The following is a 20,131-nucleotide window of genomic DNA, read 5'->3' as shown; positions in this document are numbered from 1 at the left end:
CAAACCACGGAGCCCAAACTCATCCAACATCCCCCCCCCCCTTTTTTTTTTTATTTTTTTGGCAGCACCAGATTTTCCTGCCTCGTTCCCCCAAGGGGGCTTATTTTTGGGGGGGTTCAGCTCCCGCCGCCGGGTCCAAGGGAGGGGAAGCCACAAGGCCACGCCAGCCCCTGCGGTGGTTCTGATGTCGGCGCCGGCCAAATCGTTGTCTCCTATCAAACCCCGCTCGCTCCGTAACGGGTGAGGAATGCAGGCCCCCCCCGCCGCAGCCTTTATTTAATATCCTGAAAAAATTAAAATAACTTTTGCGGCCGCTAAGGCAAACACAGAGATAAATATAATAAAAGCGAGCCGAAAACAGGAGGGGAAGGGAAATGGAGAGCCCCGAAAAGAGGAGTTGGGAGTGATCCAAGGCGGGGGGGGGGGGGGGGGGGGGGAGCGCAGCACCCACTGTTCTGCCTGGGGGGGATGCAGGCACCCATGGGACCCGGGGTGGGGGGTGGACATGGGCACCCACAGGACTCAGGTGATGGGGGTGCAGGGGGACGACTCGGGCACCTACGAGACCTTGGTATGGGGTGGGGGAGGACATGGGCACTCGCGGGACCCAGGTATGGGGGGGGGGGGGTACATGGGTGCCCACGGGACCCAGGTATGGGGGGGGGTGGTACATGGGCGCCCACGGGACCCAGGTATGGGGGGGGGGGGTACATGGGTGCCCACGGGACCCAGGTATGGGGGGGGGGTGGTACATGGGCGCCCACGGGACCCAGGTATGGGGGGGGGGGTACATGGGTGCCCACGGGACCCAGGTATGGGGGGGGGGGGGGGGTACATGGGTGCCCACGGGACCCAGGTGGGGGGGGGGTACCTGGGCACCTATGGGACCCAGGTATGGAGGGGGGGGTACATGGGTGCCCACGGGACACAGGTCTGGCGGGAGGGGGGGCGTTGGAGGACGTGGGCCCCCACGGGGCTCACACGCAGGCGGGTGAAGCCTGCACCCATGGGAGCCGCGCACAGGGGGGCGCCCACGGAGAGCAGCACCCCCCCACGGGACCGCGTCCGGGGCACCCCCAGATGCGGGGGGGGGGTTGGGGGGGGGGGTCAAGCGGAGCCCGGGGACCCCTGGGGGTGGTGCAGGACACGGGGGTGCCCCGGGGACCCCACGCGGGGTGGGGCTGCAGGACACCGCGGGAGGGGGGTCCTGGTCCCACCGCCCCGCTCGGGCACCACGTGAGGGACCGGCGCCACGCGCCGCTTTCCCGCCCCCACGGGGGCGCCCCGCCTCTTAAAGGGGCAACGAGCCCCAGAGGTGGGGCCCCTAATTGATCATCCTCCCTTACAGAGGGGGAACCCCTAATTCCTCGGACGGGGTTGGTGGCAGAGGGCGGGACGGGTCCCGCAGCCCCCGCTGAGGCAGAGCCGGGATGGGGGTGCCCACCCCGCCGTGTCACACCCCCCCCCACCCCCACCCGCGCTGAGTCCAACCCGGGGCCGCGGCCCCTTTAAATCCCTCCGCCGCGGTCTCCCGCCGCCAGGGGGCGCGCGACGGGGATTGACCCTCCGCGGGACCCGTAGGCGGGAAACGGGTGAGGGGCGACATGGCGGCGCCGGGGGACCCGTGAGGGGCTGGGGAGGCCTCGGCGTGCGGAGAGGGAGTGGGGGAGCCCCCGCGCCCTCGGGGGCCGGGGGGGGGGGCTCGTGGGGGGGTTTATTTTGAGGGGGGGGTCGCGGCTGCATCTCTGAGCGCGCCCCGGCCGCAGCCCCCGCGCCGCCATGTGCTCCCTGGCGCTGTTCCCGCCGCCGCCGCGCCCCGGCGACATCACCCTGTACGAGTTCAACAACGCCCTGGTCTGCGGCCGCCTCTACGAGCAGCTCCCGCTCGCCTTCCAGAGCCAGGTGAGCCCCCCGGGGCGGGGGGGGGACGGACACACAGACACAGCCCCCACAACCCCCCCCTTCTGCTGGGGGTGTCTCCTCCTTCCCCCCGGGGCGGGGGACACACAGACAGACACCCAGAAACACAGACACCCCCCCACACCCCATTCTGCTGGGGGTGTCACCCCCCCCCCACCTCACCCCCTTCTGCTGGGGGTGTCTCCTCCTTCCCCACCCCCCCGGGGTGGGGGACACACAGACAGACACACACATGCACCCCCACCCCGTCTTATGCTGGGGGTGTCTCCTCCTTTCTCCCTCACCCGGGGTGGGGGACACAGACACACACACACACCCCCACCCCTGGGGGTGTCTCCTCTTTGCCCCCCCCAGAGGTTGCCCTCAGCCACAAAGGAGCCGGGCTCACACCTGCAGGGTTTCTTGGCGCCTGTCTTTGCCCCCCTCCTTTTCTCACATCACTAGTTGCTTTCTGCAAAAGAGGGGGGGCCCCCTCCACACCCCCCCCACACGCCCTGACACCCGGAGCTGGGCCGGTTGCCTCCCAGCGGTGTCTCTGTGCCCGCAGCTGGCCGACCTGCCCGCCCTCAGCCTGCCCAAGGACACCCTCAAGGCTCACAGCCGGCTGGAGCACAGCACCCGCCCGCCCTTCATGCACCATCGTGAGTCCCTCTGGAAGAGGTGCCTCAGTGCCTGGTGAGTGCCCCCCCCCCCAAACCAGCGGGAAAGCCCAAATCTGCCTGTTCAATGCTCAAACCCCCATCCCTGTACCTGTCCTGTGGCCTCTTCGCTCTGGGACGTGGTGGAGGCCCCTCTGCCCCTGTGAGCGCCAGGAGGGCAGCGCCTGCGCCCAGGCCTTCGTGGTGCCACCAACCCCCCAGTCGGAGCTTTCTGGGGGAGTTTTTGGGGGGGGTCATAATTAGCTGAGAGCTCAGCGCAACTGGGGACAGGTTAGGGAGGAGTGGCTGGAGAGCTGCCAGTCAGAGAGGGACCTGGGGGGGATTGGTAATGAGCCAGCAGTGTGCCCAGGTGGCCAAGAAGGCCAGTGGCATCCTGGCTTGTACCAGCACCAGCGTGGCCAGCAGGGACAGGGGAGGGAACTGGCCCCTGGGCTCGGCACTGGTGAGGCCGCCCCTCGATGAGTGGGTTCAGTTTTGGGCCCCTCACCCCAAAAAGGACCTTGAATGACTCGAGCGTGTCCAGAGAAGGGCAACGGAGCTGGTGCAGGGTCTGAAGCACAGGTCTGATGGGGAGCGGCTGAGGGAACTGGGGGGGTTTAGTGTGGAGAAGAGGAGGCTGAGGGGAGACCTCCTGGCCCTCTGCAACTCCCTGAAAGGAGGGTGCAGAGAGGGGGGAGGAGTCTCTTGAGCCAAGGAGCCAGCGGCAGGCCAAGAGGGAATGGCCTCAAGCTGCGCCAGGGCAGGGTCAGACTGGCTCTTAGGAAGGATTTCTTTGCAGAAGGGGCTGTTGGGCGTTGGAATGGGCTGCCCAGGGCAGGGGGGGAGTCCCCATCCCTGGAGGGGTTGAAGAGTCGGGTTGAGCCAGCGCTGAGGGATCTGGTGGAGTTGGGAACGGTCAGGGGGAGGTTCATGGTGGGGCTGGAGGAGCTTCAAGGGCTTTTCCAACCTCGATGATTCTGGGTTTCTGTGAAATCTAGATCTAAGGTCAGGTCTAGCAGTCGCTGGTGACAGGGGTAAGTGTCCCCAGGGCCCTCGGGGGTGGCCCATGGTGGTGGCCCATAGCGCTGGCACTGAGTGTTGGCCCTGGGCTTCCCCTGAGGGAAGAGCTGGTTTGGAGGCCCCTGGGGAGGGGTCTCAAGCAGGTGAAAGAGGGTTTTGAGGGGATGGGGAGAGAAGTGCCCGGGGCTTCATGTCACCCACGCGCGGGGCGAGGGAGGCTGACCCAGCTTTCGCTGCAGGCGGGACGTGGGGCTGTGCGGGGTGCTGAAGGAGATCGCCAGCGCCGAGGAGGAGGGTGAGTCTGGGCCGATCTCTCTGGATCTCGCTTTGATCCTTCGTTTCCCTTCGTCCCATCCCTGCCTGTCGCCGCTGCCGGGGCTTCCTCCACCCGTCGGGCCTCTCGTTGAAGCCCGCGGAGGCGCTGATGGTGCTTTTCTCTCCGCAGGGCTGCAGTGGGTGAAGACGGGCTCGAGCTACACGCTGGCCGTGTGCCACTGGCTCTCCTCGCTGCACGGCTCCCTCTTCCCTCACCTCTCGGTGAGTCTTTTCGGGGCTCAACCCTCGTGCTTGGGACGGCGGGGATGATGCAGCGCATCCCGTGACATCAACCCTGCACCGAGGGGCTGGTTTGGGTGGCGGGTGGGTGTTTTTTGGCTGGAAACACAGCAAAATATTCCTCGTGGGGGCAGCCAGCTGAAAACACCGTGGGTTTTCTTCACCAAAAGGAGGAGAATGGGTGCTGGGAAGGCATTAGGGCTCTAAGAGGGCCCGAAATCAAGGAGGGAAGGGGGTGTTTGGATGCAGGGGGTCCTTGCTGCTGTAGCAGAGGCAGCTCCCGCTCTCGCTCAGCATTAACTCTTCTCCCCCGCAGCTCACCAGCGAAGACATGATCGCAGCGTTCTCCCAGGCGGTGGATTGGTGAGTCCTGTGTGTGCGAAACCCTGCGAAAGGGGGTTATGGAGCCGAGCGAAGCGGGTGGGGATCAAGGACAGGATCACCCCGTTTTTTTGTGTTCAGGCCCCCCCCACCCCGCCCCGTTAGACAGATGTTAGGGTGGGTATTTCCCCGTTGGCTCTGGCTGCCCCAGTTTGTGTATGACAGTGAGAGGCAAAGCGTGCCCTGACGCGCTGCACGTGGGGGAAGTGGTGTCAAACTAGATCAGGGCTGGGAAAATTCCTTCAAATACCAACCCTGGACTTTGTTAAACGGCCCCTCGGCAGAGCCCTGTGAATAATAGCCAGGAACGGGCAATTTCTCAGAGAAAATGGTCCCATTCAGCAGCAAAAAGGAGGTTTTATTCACCAGTGACTGTGGGAACTTCCTATGTTGGCCTTGGGGGGCTGTTGGGAGTTGTGCTGAGTTCAAGAGGAGGCTGAGGGGAGACCTCCTGGCCCTCTGCAACTCCCTGAAAGGAGGGTGCAGAGAGGGGGGAGGAGTCTCTTGAGCCAAGGAGCCAGCGGCAGGCCAAGAGGGAATGGCCTCAAGCTGCGCCAGGGCAGGGTCAGACTGGCTCTTAGGAAGGATTTCTTTGCAGAAGGGGCTGTTGGGCGTTGGAATGGGCTGCCCAGGGCAGGGGGGGAGTCCCCATCCCTGGAGGGGTTGAAGAGTCGGGTTGAGCCAGCGCTGAGGGATCTGGTGGAGTTGGGAACGGTCAGGGGGAGGTTCATGGTGGGGCTGGAGGAGCTTCAAGGGCTTTTCCAACCCAGATGATTCTGGGATTCTCTGCCCAATGCCTGAGAGCCCATCACTGCTGCCTTGAGCCGGGGGCTGCTGTGCCTCACCCAGCCCCATCCCTCCCTCCAGGGCTGGCTGCACCGTCCGGGCCTTCGCCTGGCACCCCCACACCAGCAAATTCGCTGTAGCTCTTCTGGACGACTCCATTCGGGTCTACAACTCCACCAGGTGAGGGCCAGAGCTGCTCCTCGGGCACCACTGGCCATGTCCTGGGGGCCTCTGCAGACCCCCCACTCCCCGTTTCGCCCTCTCACATCCAACCTCCAGCACGTTCTGAGGATTCCTGCGGCGCCTCTGCCTCGGCGTTCGTTCAGGCTTTGCCGTCTGTCCCCCAAAACCTCTTGCTGCGTAGCAGGAGCTCTGCAAGAAGAAAAAAAAAAATCTCCAAAAATCTCTGGCCTGACTTAAAACTTTGGTTTCTTTTTCCCTCCCTGCTCTGTAGCTGCTGCAGCGGCCCCGGGGACACCCAGCCTGGCTGTCCTTGAGTCTCCTTTCTCCTTCAGGTCTCCCTGCTCCCCTGGGGTGTGTAAAACCCTCCTGAGGAGACGACTCTGCCGGCTGGTCCTGCAGCCCTCCCCGCGCCTCCCCCCCGAGGCGTTCTCCCCCAGTTGGGATTTCAAGCCAGCAAGTGCCATCTCCCACCCGTGGGCAGCACGGGGCACGGCGCTTAATCGCACGAGGTGTGCTCTGGCTCGCTGCGTCACCTGGCTGGGAGCTCTGTCGTCCCCCCCCTCACCAAAATGGAAGCAGGTCACGCTGGGGCACATCCCCTCCCTTTCCCACTCTGCTTTTAGCCCCTCACCGCGGTCGGAGCTGGAGAGAGGACACTGGGAGACGGCCCGTGGCCCTCCTCGGGCTGCGTGAGGATTTTCACGCCCTGTTTTCCCTCGTGTCACGTGTCCCTCCTCCCCGGCAGCGCCACCATCCCCTCGCTGAAGCATCGCCTGCAGAGGAACGTGGCCGCCATGGCCTGGAAGCCGCTCTGCGCCTCCATCCTCGCCGTCGCCTGCCAGAGCTGCGTCCTGGTGTGGCACCTGGATCCCACCTCTCTCTCCACGAGGTGACAGCTTCTCCCCGGGGGTCGTTGTGAGCTTGTTTTGGGTAACACTGGGCAGGTGCTGGGCCCGGACACGGCGCTGGCTTTCGGCACACGTGGGCCAGCCCTTCCTGCCATCAACCACGGGGGGTTTTTCTCTCCTTCCCTGCAGACCGTCGTCCGGCTGCGCTCAGGTGTTGTCCTACCCTGGGCACAGCCCCGTCACCAGCCTGGCCTGGGCTCCCAGCGGGGAGCTGCTGCTCTCGGCGTCCCCGGTTGACACGGCCATGCTGGTGAGTCAGAGGCTTGGACCTTCCCCGGGTGCTGCCTCAGGGATCCCGGGACCGTGAACACACCCCGGGGGGTCACCAAGGGACCGTTCAGCTGCGGGACGGCCGGGAACAGGCGGCGTTTCCTCAAGCAGCCCCTTAATCTGAACTAGATCTGAAAGCATCAACCTGTATTCCCCAATCCACGCAAAACTCCCCCAAAGCTGCGCTAACTACCGGGGCAGCGTTCAGATCCCACTGTCGTTCTCCTTGTTTGTCCCCTCCAGGTGTGGGACGTGTCCACTGAAAACTGCGTCCAGCTGCAGTGGTTTGGGGGTGGCGGCGTCACTTACTTGGCTTGGTCACCCGACGGCAGCAAGGTCCTGGCAGCCACCCCCTCCGCCGTGTTCAGGTGAGCTCCCGGCCTGCGAGATGGTTTATTTCAGCCCTTGTTATCATTTTGGTTTGCTCCAAAACCAAGCAGATCTGGATTCTTTGCTCTAAAGCTCTGGGTTCTTCCTCACTGCTCCAAATCCTACTGTGTCTAATGGGGGGGTGGGAGGGAAATAAATGGGTGGATAATGGGGTCTGATGACTTGGTCTCCTCTCGGAGCAGCAGAATTGGGGCAGATTTTGGGTGTTTGTCCCCCTCACTTCTGTCTGTCTCTCTTGTAGAGTGTGGGAGGCTCAGATGTGGACATGTGAGCGGTGGCCCACCATCAAGGGACGCTGCCAGGTAGGATGGGGCCATTTCCCACCCCAGATGCTGCCTTCAAGGCCCTCGAGGGGTCTATCACAGAATCCCAGAATCATTGAGGTTGGAAAAGCCCTTGAAGCTCCTCCAGCCCCACCATGAACCTCCCCCTGACTGTTCCCAACTCCACCAGATCCCTCAGCGCTGGCTCAACCCGACTCTTCAACCCCTCCAGGGATGGGGACTCCCCCCCTGCCCTGGGCAGCCCATTCCAACGCCCAACAACCCCTTCTGCAAAGAAATCCTTCCTAAGAGCCAGTCTGACCCTGCCCTGGCGCAGCTTGAGGCCATTCCCTCTTGGCCTGCCGCTGGCTCCTTGGCTCAAGAGACTCAACCCCCCTCTCTGCACCCTCCTTTCAGGGAGTTGCAGAGGGCCAGGAGGTCTCCCCTCAGCCTCCTCTTCTCCAGACTACACCCCCCCAGTTCCCCCAGCCGTGTATACGGTGTTTTACTAAAACTCCCCCATTTCCAGCCGGCTCCAAAAAAGCCCCTTGGAAGCTGGGCCGCGGGTGTTAACGTGCTCTGTGTCCCGCAGACGGGGTGCTGGAGCCCTGACGGCAGCCGACTGCTCTTCACGGTGTTGGGCGAGTCCGTCATCTACTCCTTGTCCTTCTCGGAGTACCGGGGTGAGTCTCCCCAAGGCGAAGCTTTCCAAGAGCCGGTCCCCAAACGATTCTCTCGCTTCTGGCTGCGACGGGCTTTTTGTTTATCAGCTGCATTTCCCAGCCTGAAAGGGCAGAGGCGAAGCCAGGACACGCAGCGGGGAAAGGGGGTCTTGGGAGGGTCTCACAAAGCACAGAATCTCTGTGGTGTTGAGTTTTTTCCTCCCTTCACGTTGCTTCTTGCTCCCAGTTACAATCTTACGGTGGCAAACGGTTTGCAGGGGGATTTTTACAGCAGGTTAATGCCCAACTCATGGGGCTTTTTTCAACGGAGGGGGCTGGTCCTGATGTTTGTCGAGGGGAAACCTCCCCTGTCCTCCATCCCAGACCTGGGCGGATGCTGCCGGGACAGCAGCACGTTGCTCCACAGCTGCTCTACAAAACAGACCTTAAATTACGTATCATTTTGGAAATAAGTGTGATTTAGGGAGCGAGATGACCCATGTAGTAATTTGAGGAGATGACGAGAAGTGACCAGGCTCTTTGTTTCAGGGGAGATGCAAGGGCAAGTGGGAGGCTCGAAAACAGCTTCTATCGTGGCAGATCTGTCCGAGACCACTTTCGAGACGCTCTACGGGGAGGAGAGGTGGGTCTGGCTGTGCCCGGTGCCCTAACGCCACACCTGGGAGGCTGGGGGGGTCCGTGTCCCCCCACCCCCAGCACTAGAAGGGGGGGATTTCACCGCCGCTCATGCCGGTTTCAGGGTCGGAGGAGAAGTCCACTCCATGGCGTGGGACCCCACCGGCGAGAGACTCGCTGTGATCATCAGAGGTAAGTGCTGCCTCCACCTGCCCGCCCCAGGGCCAGGATTTGCCCCAAAATCCCCCTTCTAGCAGGCAAAAGGGGCACAAACCCCGCCGGGGTGAGGCGGCGGGTCAGGAAGGCAGCACCGCTCCGTATCCTTCGGAGAGGGATGCGGCCACGTTCCCTCCCCACTTCCAGTCGGATGAATCACCTCTCCCAACCCCTCTGCCAGGTCTCCGTGTTCCCACATCGCACCTGGAGCCCGACTGGGCCTCTTGGCTCCGTTTTTTAGGAGCAGCCCCTGGGATAATCGAGCCTTTCAGGCTCCGAGACAAAGCGGAGCTTTGAGGCAGCACTGAAACACGGTGCTGGGGCTGCTGCTGCCTCGAGCTCCCTCCCTGTGCGCCACCGGCTGAAGCTGCTGAGCCCACTCAGGAGTGTGGTGGTTTTTTTTTTTTTTTCCGTGCTTAAAGCTGGGTGGGGAAAAAATGGGGGGGGGGGGAAACCCTGAGGGTACCAGGACTGCCATAGCTGGTACCCCCCTGCCCTCCCCACAGCCAGTGAGGATCTCAGCGCAGAAACTGTGAGGGGATGGAAAATAACCTTCGTGTTGGGGTGACAGGGCCCCCCCCCCCATCACACCTTACAGGCTGGGCTGGTTCCAAAGGAGCTGCCTCACCTCTTGCCCAAACCCTTCTTGGCCAAACTTGGCTGCCGGAGACCTCGGAGCTGGTTTTAAATCACCAAAGGGTCTTTGAAAGCCCCATCCTGGGATCCTACTTGCCTCGGTGTGAGGAAAACGCGGTCCGCAGGCAGCTTTCCCCCCCCTTGGAGGCTGCTTGTCCCGGTCTCTGCAGCACCCACAAAAATCTGACCTCCGTGTCCCCGGTGTGGCATCAAGGGGACAGTCTGCGCCGTCTCTGGGGCACGGGGAAGCCTTCATGCTCCTCCTCTCCCTCCTGCAGGGCACGCCGACGCTCCCGGGAGCCAGACAGTCATCGCTGTGTTTCGCACCCGCAACAGCCCCGTGTTTGAGCTCCTGCCGTGGTGCGTAGCGGCGGGTGTGGCGTTGGTGTGGGGTTGGTTGGGTACCAGCAATCCCCCGGGGTGTGGGGGGAAGACGCTGCCGTCCTGTGCTCCTACTTCAGGCTTTATCACCGTTTTCCTCCAGAATCAGTTGCGTTTTGGCCATATTGTCCATTATCCACCTCAAAAATCTTTTTGCTTCAGGTTGCCCTCGCCTGGTGCATCCAGACAGGGCCCAGACATCTCCACGTAACCACGAGCTGCCCCGAGAACGCTGCGTTTTGCCGGCGTTGCCCCGCGGCCGTGCTGTAACCGCGGCTTTTTCCTTTTTCCTCCAGCGGTTTCCTGCGGGGCGAGTGCGGGGCGCAGCCCCAGCTCATCGCCTTCCACCCCAGCTTCAAGAAAGGCGCCCTCCTGACCGTGGTGAGTTGGTTGGACTCGATGATCTTCAAGGTCTTTTCCAACCCAGATGATTCTGGGATTCTGTGAGTGTGGTCCCTGGTTCTGGCAGCGCTTCTCGGGGCTCCTTAGTGCTCCCCCTGAGCGAGTGGTGAGGAGACCCTTCTGCTAGGAAAAGTGGTGAAGCCTGCCCTAAACCTGCCCCGCTGGAGGATCTGGGGACCAACACAGAGAACAGGGTGTGCAGATCATCCATATGGACCTTAAATCTCTCCCTGCACTTGGAAGAGCCTTGGAGTAACCTGCCAGTCAGAGAGGGACCTGGGGGGGATTGGTAATGAGCCAGCAGTGTGCCCAGGTGGCCAAGAAGGCCAGTGGCATCCTGGCTTGTACCAGCACCAGCGTGGCCAGCAGGGACAGGGAAGGGATCTGACCCCTGTGCTGGGCACTGGTGAGGCCGCCCCTCGATGAGTGGGTTCAGTTTTGGGCCCCTCACCCCAAAAAGGCCATTGAATGACTCGAGCGTGTCCAGAGAAGGGCAACGGAGCTGGTGCAGGGTCTGGAGCACAGGTCTGATGGGGAGCGGCTGAGGGACCTGGGGGGGTTTAGTGTGGAGAAGAGGAGGCTGAGGGGAGACCTCCTGGCCCTCTGCAACTCCCTGAAAGGAGGGTGCAGAGAGGGGGGAGGAGTCTCTTGAGCCAAGGAGCCAGCGGCAGGCCAAGAGGGAATGGCCTCAAGCTGCGCCAGGGCAGGGTCAGACTGGCTCTTAGGAAGGATTTCTTTGCAGAAGGGGCTGTTGGGCGTTGGAAGGGGCTGCCCAGGGCAGGGGGGGAGTCCCCATCCCTGGAGGGGTTGAAGAGTCGGGTTGAGCCAGCGCTGAGGGATCTGGTGGAGTTGGGAACGGTCAGGGGGAGGTTCATGGTGGGGCTGGAGGAGCTTCAAGGGCTTTTCCAACCTCAATGATTCTGGGATTCTCTGAGATTGAGCCGGTGGCTGAAAAAACCCTCCCCGCAGTGTCCCCACAGAGAGGAGAGGGGGCAGGTGTCCTTGCTGGGATCGTGGGGAGGACGGGAGGGTGACGCTCAGACTGTCATCCCGTGTCCTGTACTCCTCTGCCTCCTCACCTCCTCCTCCTCCCTCTCCAGTGCTGGTCCACAGGGAAAATCAGTCACATCCCTTTCTTCTTCGTGAGCGCCCACGTCCCCTGCGCCAGCCCCAGCCACAGCCCCGTCCCCATCCTGGCCAGCGCCAACGTGCGGGAGCAGCCGCTCTTCTCGGAGCTGTGACGACACCTCAGCGGCCTCGCGACGCTCCCCCCGCAGCCTCCATCCTCCTCCTCGGCCCCACACGCGGCCTCAGGTGCCTTCGATCCCCCCTGGGGGGGTCTTGCAGCTGCCCAGATTAAAGCTGGTTCTTTCTCACCTCACCTTGTTCTTTCCTCTCCCTGGGGAGGGGCTGAAAGTTTTGCGTGGGGCGAGTTCTCCAAGTCCTGGGTGTGATTTTTTGGGGCTCCAGTGGTGCTTTTTCACGTCAAAACTAGCTCAGGGTGAACCTGCAGGAGAAAATCCCTTCTTTGTGCCTGAAATCGGTTTTAACGAAGGCACCTGCTGGGGCTCTGGTGGCTGTGAGCCCACGGGGCTTCGGTTGGGGGTGAAAAAGCTGCTCCCCGAGGGGAAAGGTGAGGGCAGAGGGGGCGGGGGGGGCCTCAGCCACAAGTGCAGCCTCTGGGCTTTGCCTTGAGGGGGGGAAGAACCACCCAAAGTGAACTAAAAAACTCTGTAGGTCCATAAAAACCAAAACTTGCTCCCATTTGGGGCTGCAGCGGGGCTTGTGCTGGCCCCCGTGAGCCCAAGCAGCACCGAAGCTGGGAGGGGGGGAGCAGATGGGCCACCCCCCCACACCCCGAGGGGGGATTAACGGTGAGGCTGGGGAGGCAGCGTGGTTAAACCCCTGATTACACGTGGTTAATCCCCAGGATTACGTTGTAATAGCTCTGCTAAAGTACAGATGATGGGGACAGCACAGGGTCCCCGCTCACCCCCTCAGCTCTGCAGACACCCCCAGGACCCCCAAAATCCCCCCCCTGCCCCCCAAAGCCAAGCCTCAGGGCAGGGAACCCCCCACCTCCAGGGACAGGAACCCCCAGCCCCTGTGTGGGGGGGGAGCTGAGCCCAGATGGGGGTGACACAAGGATACGGGGTAAATAAAAAGGGGGTACGAACCCACTCCAGCTGCTGGGGCAGGTCTGGGGGGGGCTTCACCCCCTCGGGGCTCTTCCAGGTGGTCGCTGGTGCCTGCGGCGCCTCAGAGGACGTTGCTGAGTGTCTCTTCCTCCTCCTGCTCTTCCTCCCTAGGGCTGGGGGGTTGGCAGGGAAGCGCCTGCAGGTACTGGAGGTGCAAGCGGCTCTCGGCTCGGCTCCTCCGGACGTATCGGCCCACGTAGAGGAGGACGGCACCGAGCCACGTGCCCATGGCCACCAGCACCGCCACGTCCGGTGCCCGCGGCCGCCCACTGCCCCCTGCCACCGTCTCGTTGCGGCTGCTGGCGGGGGGCAGCGCCAGGGGGGGCCACCCCGGGCACCGGCACCCCCAGGGGTAGTTGGGGAGCACTAAGAGGAGCAGCCAGGCTGCCCGCATCGCCCTGCGGCAGGAGACTGGGAGTTGGGGGGGGGCTCTGTGTGTGTCCCCCCCCCTCCTTCCTACCACCAGATGTGCAGTTTCCTGGCGTGGGGGGGGCAGCGGGATGCCTGGGATCCTCCCCCAGTCTCCCAGCATGGGGTGGGGGGTTGATGCCTGCACCCCCATCTGCACCCCAATTCACAGCCCCTTGCACCCCCATATTGCTATGCAGAGCCCTGCCCCCCCCAAGGACACTGCCCCACACCCCACACCCCCCTTCTCCAGCCCCCATTGACTCAGCAGCGAATGCACTGGAAACACACTGGTTTTTACTGGTGTTGGGAACCCAGCGGCAGCAGGTACATAACAAGAATGGGGACAATCTTCAGAGAAATGGGTCCAAAAAGTCTGTTTGGGCTCTGACTGGGCTTGCCCCAGGCCAACACTGGGACTGGGAGCAGTGACACCCCTGGGGGGGCCCGGGCCCCCCCAGAACACTGGGACTGGGAGCAATGACACCGCTGGGGGCCCCCAGAACGCTGGGACTGGGAGCAGTGACACCGCCGGGGGCCCCCAGAACGCTGGGACTGGGAGCAGTGACACCCCCGGGGGGGCCTGGCCCCCCCCCCCCCATTACCGCATCCCACTGCGATCCCGTTACATGTGCCGAGCGGGGCCGGTCTCAGCCCTCCCCAGCCACAGTCCCTGGAACCCCCCAACGCTGGGCAAGGGGTTTCTTTTGGGGTGACGAGGATGGGAGGGGGCTCATCCGCTCTGCGCCCCCTCCTCGTGTTGCTGGGCCAGCGTCCGCCGGGCCATCTCCAAAGCCCCCTCCCGCGTGCGGTTGCCCCCGATGAAGCCGCTGGCATGTACGAAGACGCAGCCGGGAATGCCGGCGAGCTGCGACAACGCCTCGTCCCGGACACCTCGCCAGGGCTCAGGGAGAGGGAGGCTGCAGGGTTTGGGGGAGAAGAGGGTGAAAATTTACCCCCCTGAAGCAGGGGGGGGAAGGCCAGGCAGCGAGGGGAAGGGTCTCACCGGCTCTGGAAGGTGTGTGGCCCCGTGGGGACGCTCTGCACCCGCCACTGCCCGCTGCGGTCGGGGAAAAGCACCAGCTGGAGGGGTCGGGGCAGCGCCAGCGCCTGCTCCAGCGCCAGGACATGCTCCTTCCACGGGCACCCACCCTGTGGCAGCTCCAGCACGGCCCCGCTCGCATCCACCTGCGCACAGGGACATGCTGGGCATACGGGGGGGGGCCACCCCCTGCCTCAGTTTCCCCAACCCACCCCCCCCAAATCCATGTGCGCCTGGTGCTGGGTGCTCTGCCCAGCCCCCATGGGGAGCTCTGGGGGTGCATGAGGGGGAAAGTGGGGGGCACAGAGAGGTGTGTGATGGTGCATGGTGATGTGGGGGTGTACGGGGGAGGGTGATGATATTATTAGGGTGCGGGTGGGTCACGTGGCGGGATAGAGGGTGTGGGCGTGCGTGGGGATGCGTGTATGGCCATGCAGGGGTGTGGAGGGCACAGGATGGGGTGCACGGCCGTGCGGAGGAGTATAGGGGAGCAGAAGGGGGGGGTAGATGGCCATATGTAAGGATATAGGGGTACAAGAGGGGGTGCAGGGCTATACGTAAGGATATAGGGGCACAGGAGGGGGTGCAGGGCTATACGTAAGGATATAGGGGTACAGGAGGGGGTGCAGGGCTATACGTAAGGATATAGGGGTACGGGAGGGGGTGCAGGGCTGTGCGTAGGGCTATGGGGTGCAAGGGGTGCTCTGGACGGTGCAGGGAGGTTTATACCAAGGGGAGCTGGCCTCCTCTCACCCCAGTGCTCCCCCCCAAACTTTCAAACCCCCCCAAACGGGCACAGTGGGTACCTCAAAGCGCCGCCGGATGGCCTCCTCCACCAGCGTCCGCGCGGGCAGCCAGGCGTGGTGGTAGTAGTCGAGTCGGTCCATGAACTCGCCCCCGACCAGCTCCGTTGCCCGCTTGAACCCCGCCTGGGGACACAGAGGAGGCTCAGCGGTGGCCCTGAACAGGGTGGCCCCAAGTGGGGTGGCACCATGCTGCCCCTCCCACCCCCACCCAGCCACATTCCCCATCCCCACCTCAGTGTCCTGGTCGGGGTCGTTCCAGCGGGGGTTCAGGTGGGCCACGCGGGCGCTGAGGGTGGTGGTGAGGGCGTAGCGGGGCTCCCCCTCTGCCTGCGCGATGCCGTTGTCGATGGCATCAATCTCCTCCACGAAGTTCTCGTACAGCTGGGGACAAAGCAGGGGGACAGCAGGGGGGGTCACAGAATGACAGAATCATCTGGGTTGGAAAAGCCCTTGAAGCTCCTCCAGCCCCACCATGAACCTCCCCCTGACCGTTCCCAACTCCACCAGATCCCTCAGCGCTGGCTCAACCCGACTCTTCAACCCCTCCAGGGATGGGGACTCCCCCCCTGCCCTGGGCAGCCCATTCCAACGCCCAACAGCCCCTTCTGCAAAGAAATCCTTCCTAAGAGCCAGTCTGACCCTGCCCTGGCGCAGCTTGAGGCCATTCCCTCTTGGCCTGCCGCTGGCTCCTTGGCTCCAGAGACTCCTCCCCCCTCTCTGCACCCTCCTTTCAGGGAGTTGCAGGGGGCCAGGAGGTCTCCCCTCAGCCTCCTCTTCTCCACACTAAACCCCCCCAGGTCCCTCAGCCGCTCCCCATCACACCTGTGCTCCAGACCCTGCACCAGCTCCGTTGCCCTTCTCTGGACACGCTCGAGTCATTCAAGGGCCTTTTTGGGGTGAGGGGCCCAAAACTGAACCCACTCATCGAGGGGCGGCCTCACCAGTGCCCAGCCCAGGGGTCAGATCCCTTCCCTGTCCCTGCTGGCCACGCTGGTGCTGGTACAAGCCCCACTGGCCTTCTTGGCCACCTGGGCACGCTGCTGGCTCATTACCAATCCCCCCCAGGTCCCTCTCTGACTGGCAGCTCTCCAGCCACTCCTCCCCAGGCCTGGAGCGCTGCTGGGGGTTGTTGTGGCCCAAGGGCAGCACCCGGCACTTGCCCTTAGTGAAACTCCCCCAGCTGGGCTCAGCCCATCGCTCCAGCCTGCCCAGGTCTCTCTGCAGACCCTCCCCACCCTCGAGCAGACCAACACCCCCACCCAACTGGGTGTCGTCTGCAAACTGACTGAGGGGGCACTCGATCCCCTCGTCTAGAGCATCAATGAAGATGTTAAACAGGAGTGGCCCCAAAACCCAGCCCTGGGGGACACCACTCGTGACCGGGTCAGCCCAGCCCAACTGCGCAGCAGTAGCTGGAACAAACTGGTGCCCTCTTTTATGGGGTCCTCCTCCCCCAAGCGCTCTTTTATGGGGTGACCCCCGCACAGAAGAAGCCCTGGGGAAAGCTGTGTGGCGCTGGTGGGGTTAGAGCCCCGCAAGAGACGCGCCTGGTTCCCCCCGTCACCCCCCAGTACCTTATCGTAGAGCGCTGTCACGACGGGGCCGTCCTCTGGCTGCCCCAGGAGCCCCGCGAGGATTTCGGAGCCGAAGTGGCAGTAGACCAACCCGGCGCTGCTCAGCTTCGTGGTCCAGGGCTTGTCGGGCCGAAGGCTCCGCATGGACTGTGTGAATGATCTGTGGGGCCGTGGGGGTCAGCCCTGAGGGACCCCCAGTGTCTGGGGGACCCCGTTTTCCATCGCTGGGGGGGGCCTCACCTCTGGTGATGGTCATAGCGGTGTCGCTCGGGGTTGTACTCACCCCCTACGTCCACCACCACATCACACTGGGCCAGGCGCTGGGGGTCCCGGGTGCGCACCACCTCCGCGTCCTGTTGGGGGGTGCAGTGAGGTTGGGGAGCCCGGGGTGGGGGACCCAGGAGTGACTGGGGACCCCCTGAGCGCTGCTCCTGGGGAGACCAGGGACCCCCGAGGAGGGATTGAGAATTTAAGGGTGACCCCCAAGTGGGAATGGGGACCCAAAGGGTGGCCCCCAGGTGGGACTAGGGACCCCGAGGGTGGACTGGGGACCCGAAGAGTGGCTCCCAGGTGGGCCTAGGGACCCCGAGAGAGGACTGGGGAGCCGAAGGGTGGCCCCCAGGTGGGACTAGGGACCCCGAGGGGCGACTGGGGACCTAAGAGGGGCCCCTGGGTAGAACCAGCGACCTCCAAGTGCGACTGGGGACCCAAAGGGTGTCCCCCAGATGCGACCGGGAACACTGGGAGACGACTCCCCAGTAACGGGGGACCCCGACAGGGGGACTGGGCATCTATGGGTGGCCCCGAGGAGGGACCCGGGACTCGAGGGCGGGCAGGGGTCAGGGCACTGCACAGCGGCCCTGCCCCGTTGCAGGGGACGCGGGCCCGGTTGCACGGGGGTCCGAGCAGGCAGCAATGCCGGTCCCGCCGCGCGGTGCGCCGGGGCCGTACCCGGTAGCGGGGCAGGAGGCGCAGCAGGTAACACGCCAACACCTCATCACAGTGGAAGGTGCCGTCGTGGGTACCGATGCGCGGGACGGGCTCAGGCCGCGATCGCTTGGGCCCAGGCCCGGCCGTGCCCCCGCTGCTCACGGCGGCGGCCATGAGGCGGGCGGCGCGCATGGCGCTGCGCATGCGCGGCCCCACCCCCCACGCCCCCGCGCATGCGCCGCGCTGCAACGTCACCGCGTCCAGACGGCGCGTGCGTCCAGCTCCCGCGCACCTGCTCGCTGTCCATCTGCGCACGCGCCCGCCGCGCCCTGCCCCTCCCCGCCGCTCTGCGCAGGCGTCGGCACCGCCCAGGCCTCGCCCAGCCGCCACGCGCATGCGCGCGCCGCGCCCGGCACCGCCCAAGCCCCGCCCCTCCACCGCGCGCGTGCGCCACGCGCGCCCCTCCCGGCACACGCCTCCGCGCGACTGCGTATGCGCCACATCGCCCCGCCCCCGCCCGTCCGTCACTGCGCGGTAGGGGCGGAGCCAGGGCGGGGCTTCTTGGGGGCGTGGCCACGTCCGAGTCTGCGGGGACTTACGGGCGGACAGAGGGACCCGCTGGGGGACCCACGGACACGCGTGGGCGTACAGGGACACACAGACACGGACACGGCGGTGGGCACAGGGGCTGCCCGGGCCCCGCGGACACCGCCGCCAGCCCCCCTAGGACAAACAGACACGGGGACACGGGGACACGGTCCTGCAGAGCCCGCGGGGACACGAGTGCTCGCTGAGTGGGTTCAGTTTTGGGCCCCTCACCCCAAAAAGGCCCTTGAATGACTCGAGCGTGTCCAGAGAAGGGCAACGGAGCTGGTGCAGGGTCTGGAGCACAGGTCTGATGGGGAGCGGCTGAGGGACCTGGGGGGGTTTAGTGTGGAGAAGAGGAGGCTGAGGGGAGACCTCCTGGCCCTCTGCAACTCCCTGAAAGGAGGGTGCAGAGAGGGGGGAGGAGTCTCTTGAGCCAAGGAGCCAGCGGCAGGCCAAGAGGGAATGGCCTCAAGCTGCGCCAGGGCAGGGTCAGACTGGCTCTTAGGAAGGATTTCTTTGCAGAAGGGGTTGTTGGGCGTTGGAATGGGCTGCCCAGGGCAGGGGGGGAGTCCCCATCCCTGGAGGGGTTGAAGAGTCGGGTTGAGCCAGCGCTGAGGGATCTGGTGGAGTTGGGAACGGTCAGGGGGAGGTTCATGGTGGGGCTGGAGGAGCTTCAAGGGCTTTTCCAACCGGGATGATTCTGGGATTCGGGGACAGACAGACAGACACGCAGCCCCGCCCCCCCCCCCCCCCAAAAAAAACCTCCCAAACCAGCTCAGGCACTGTTCCCAAGCATGATTTTATTTGCAGCAGCTGGCAGCGAGGTGGGTCCCCTCCCAGACACTCTGCACGGCGTGGGGGGGCCCCAGAGCCTCCCCCCCGCCCCAAACGGGGGTGTCTCTACCGGCACCTCAGGGGGCCGGTGACACGGAGCAGCCTCCGGCGCCTGCTCCCAGCGCAGCCCAGGACCCCACAAGGTGCCCAAACCGAGCTGGGCCCGCTGCGCCCTCACAGGTTGCGGGGAGCCCCGGGAGTCGTACCCGAGAGCCACAGGAAAGGGGGGTTCAGCTCTGAGAGCGCGGTGGCACCCCGAGACAACCCCCACGCTCCCCCCATGCCAGGCCGGAGTGCGGAGAAGGCATCTGATGGCTCCGCCGGTTGTTTTCTTTGAGGGCCGAGGACAAATTCCCCCTCTTGGGCTGACACGGGCGGCTCAGGCCTCGTCCCAGTCCCACGGGAGTGGTTTTAGGGGGTCGCACGCGTGGGGACACACCCCACGGCCGTTCCCAGCAGGGATTTGGGGTGTGCAATTCAATCTGTGTCCCCCGTTTTGAAACGTGGGGGGAGGGGGGCAAGCGCTGCAGATTTTAGGGAGGGAGGACGGCACCAACGGCTCAGCGACGGCGCGAGTCCGTCTCCCCATGCTAAATTCCCCCGGCGCTTCTCCTTCCAAGCAGCCTGATTTTTTGGGTCAAGAAAGAAGTGGATTGGAGGCAGCCCAGCTTCAAAGGATCCATAAAGGGATAAGTCAGCTCTTGCAGATGGCAGGGAAGCGGAAAAGCTGCTCACGGAGCGGGGGGAAACCAGACGGATTTGGGTCTGTCAGGAGCAAACCTCGGCCGCCATGGAGGAGAAGAAAAAACAGGAGCTCCAGTAGTGTGAAACCAAACTGTCCGTGTGGAAAACTCCTGCCCGGGGTCACGTCTCTCCACTCGCTGCCGCGGGGGAAGCCGGGCTGACTTATCCCTTTACTGGTGGGTGCTCAAACCCCACGGCTGGAGTCAGGAGATCTCATTGCCGAAGACCTCGAGCACCAGCGGCGTGAGCTGCATGCTGTGCTCGGGCTGGAAGGAGAGGCAGCGGTACTGCTTGGAGTGCTCCTCGTTCAGGCTGCGCAGGTCCGCCAGCTTCTGGATCATCTTGGCGTAGAGCAGGCGGCTGCCGGGAGGAGGGTGCCGGCAGCGGATGTAGGTTTGGAGGATCTCCGAGAGGCGATCCTGGAGGGATTCCACCAGTGAGGTGTCCTGCACGCCCGGGCGATCTAGGAAACAGCACGGATGCAGGGGGTGATTCCCTTTTCCCAGCTGGCCTCGATGGAGACGCAGGGAAGGGTGACACAGCCAAAAGGTGATGAAGTGCTCAGGCTTGGACAACAGGCCCAAGCCAGAGTTGACCTGTAGATGAATCCTGTGTATTTTATAACTGATAACCATGGTGCTAGTAGGTATTGTGCTGGGTTAGAACAAACCACCTACGCTGATGGAAAAAAGCGCTGAATTGTTGAAGTATTGAAGCCTGAACAACAGGCCACAAGCTGAAGCTGCTGACTCAGTATGTG

General features: G+C 64.0%; 3 protein-coding genes and 1 long non-coding RNA gene across 8 annotated transcripts in view; 1 reads left to right on the top strand and 3 right to left on the bottom strand.

Moving 5' to 3' along the window:
- Positions 1-1,730: 1,730 nt before the first annotated feature.
- On the top strand, positions 1,731-11,623 carry AAAS (aladin WD repeat nucleoporin). Of its 2 annotated transcripts, XM_074853842.1 has the most exons (16): positions 1,731-1,902; positions 2,468-2,595; positions 3,818-3,873; positions 4,024-4,115; positions 4,450-4,496; positions 5,382-5,480; positions 6,229-6,372; positions 6,521-6,641; positions 6,905-7,029; positions 7,293-7,353; positions 7,907-7,997; positions 8,526-8,619; positions 8,737-8,804; positions 9,743-9,824; positions 10,142-10,226; positions 11,348-11,623. In XM_074853842.1, exons 1-16 carry the CDS (start codon positions 1,780-1,782, stop codon positions 11,486-11,488), a joined length of 1,557 nt encoding a protein of 518 aa, XP_074709943.1. In that variant the 5' UTR covers positions 1,731-1,779; the 3' UTR covers positions 11,489-11,623. The 2 variants fall into 2 exon arrangements, with proteins under 2 accessions (XP_074709943.1, XP_074709945.1); XM_074853844.1 differs by lacking the exons at positions 9,743-9,824; positions 10,142-10,226; positions 11,348-11,623 and adding an exon at positions 9,010-9,733.
- On the bottom strand, positions 4,856-6,263 carry LOC141936696 (uncharacterized). Its single transcript, XR_012626782.1, has 2 exons — positions 6,115-6,263; positions 4,856-5,672 (listed from the first exon to the last, which is right to left on the bottom strand). It is a non-coding gene; the product is annotated as an uncharacterized LOC141936696 (long non-coding RNA).
- A 1,505-nt stretch (positions 11,624-13,128) lies between the features above and the next one.
- Positions 13,129-17,415, bottom strand: MYG1 (MYG1 exonuclease). Its single transcript, XM_074853855.1, has 7 exons — positions 17,227-17,415; positions 16,516-16,628; positions 16,276-16,435; positions 14,933-15,082; positions 14,702-14,824; positions 13,860-14,041; positions 13,129-13,773 (listed from the first exon to the last, which is right to left on the bottom strand). Exons 1-7 carry the CDS (start codon positions 17,407-17,409, stop codon positions 13,587-13,589), a joined length of 1,098 nt encoding a protein of 365 aa, XP_074709956.1. The 5' UTR covers positions 17,410-17,415; the 3' UTR covers positions 13,129-13,586.
- Positions 17,416-18,573: 1,158 nt separating this feature from the next.
- The window catches only part of VDR (vitamin D receptor), a 46,452-nt gene continuing 44,894 nt past the window's right edge, over positions 18,574-20,131 (bottom strand). For all 4 annotated transcript variants that reach the window (XM_074853848.1, XM_074853849.1, XM_074853850.1 and 1 more), the window contains one exon: positions 18,574-19,834. In XM_074853848.1, the coding sequence (XP_074709949.1) occupies positions 19,575-19,834 (260 nt within the window). In that variant the 3' untranslated portion in view covers positions 18,574-19,574. The remainder of the gene's footprint in view (positions 19,835-20,131) is intronic.

Source organism: Strix uralensis, chromosome 33 (assembly GCF_047716275.1).
Source record: "Strix uralensis isolate ZFMK-TIS-50842 chromosome 33, bStrUra1, whole genome shotgun sequence".
Classification (NCBI taxonomy): domain Eukaryota; kingdom Metazoa; phylum Chordata; class Aves; order Strigiformes; family Strigidae; genus Strix; species Strix uralensis.
Note: the sequence above shows the minus strand (reverse complement) of the source record. Positions and strands in the feature narration are given on the sequence as shown.

What these genes read in the sequence shown, in the direction of transcription:
- AAAS (XM_074853842.1), top strand. Translation starts at nt 1,780, where the DNA reads ATGTGCTCCCTGGCGCTGTTCCCGCCGCCGCCGCGCCCCGGCGACATC. An exon ending in ACGCTCTACGGGGAGGAGAG is followed by an intron (nt 8,620 to 8,736) that starts GTGGGTCTGGCT and finishes TGCCGGTTTCAG; the next exon opens with GGTCGGAGGAGAAGTCCACT. An exon ending in ACTCGCTGTGATCATCAGAG is followed by an intron (nt 8,805 to 9,742) that starts GTAAGTGCTGCC and finishes TCCCTCCTGCAG; the next exon opens with GGCACGCCGACGCTCCCGGG.
- MYG1 (XM_074853855.1), bottom strand. Translation starts at nt 17,409, where the DNA reads ATGCGCAGCGCCATGCGCGCCGCCCGCCTCATGGCCGCCGCCGTGAGC. An exon ending in CGCTATGACCATCACCAGAG is followed by an intron (nt 16,436 to 16,515) that starts GTGAGGCCCCCC and finishes ACGGCCCCACAG; the next exon opens with ATCATTCACACAGTCCATGC. An exon ending in CCACACACCTTCCAGAGCCG is followed by an intron (nt 13,774 to 13,859) that starts GTGAGACCCTTC and finishes CAAACCCTGCAG; the next exon opens with CCTCCCTCTCCCTGAGCCCT.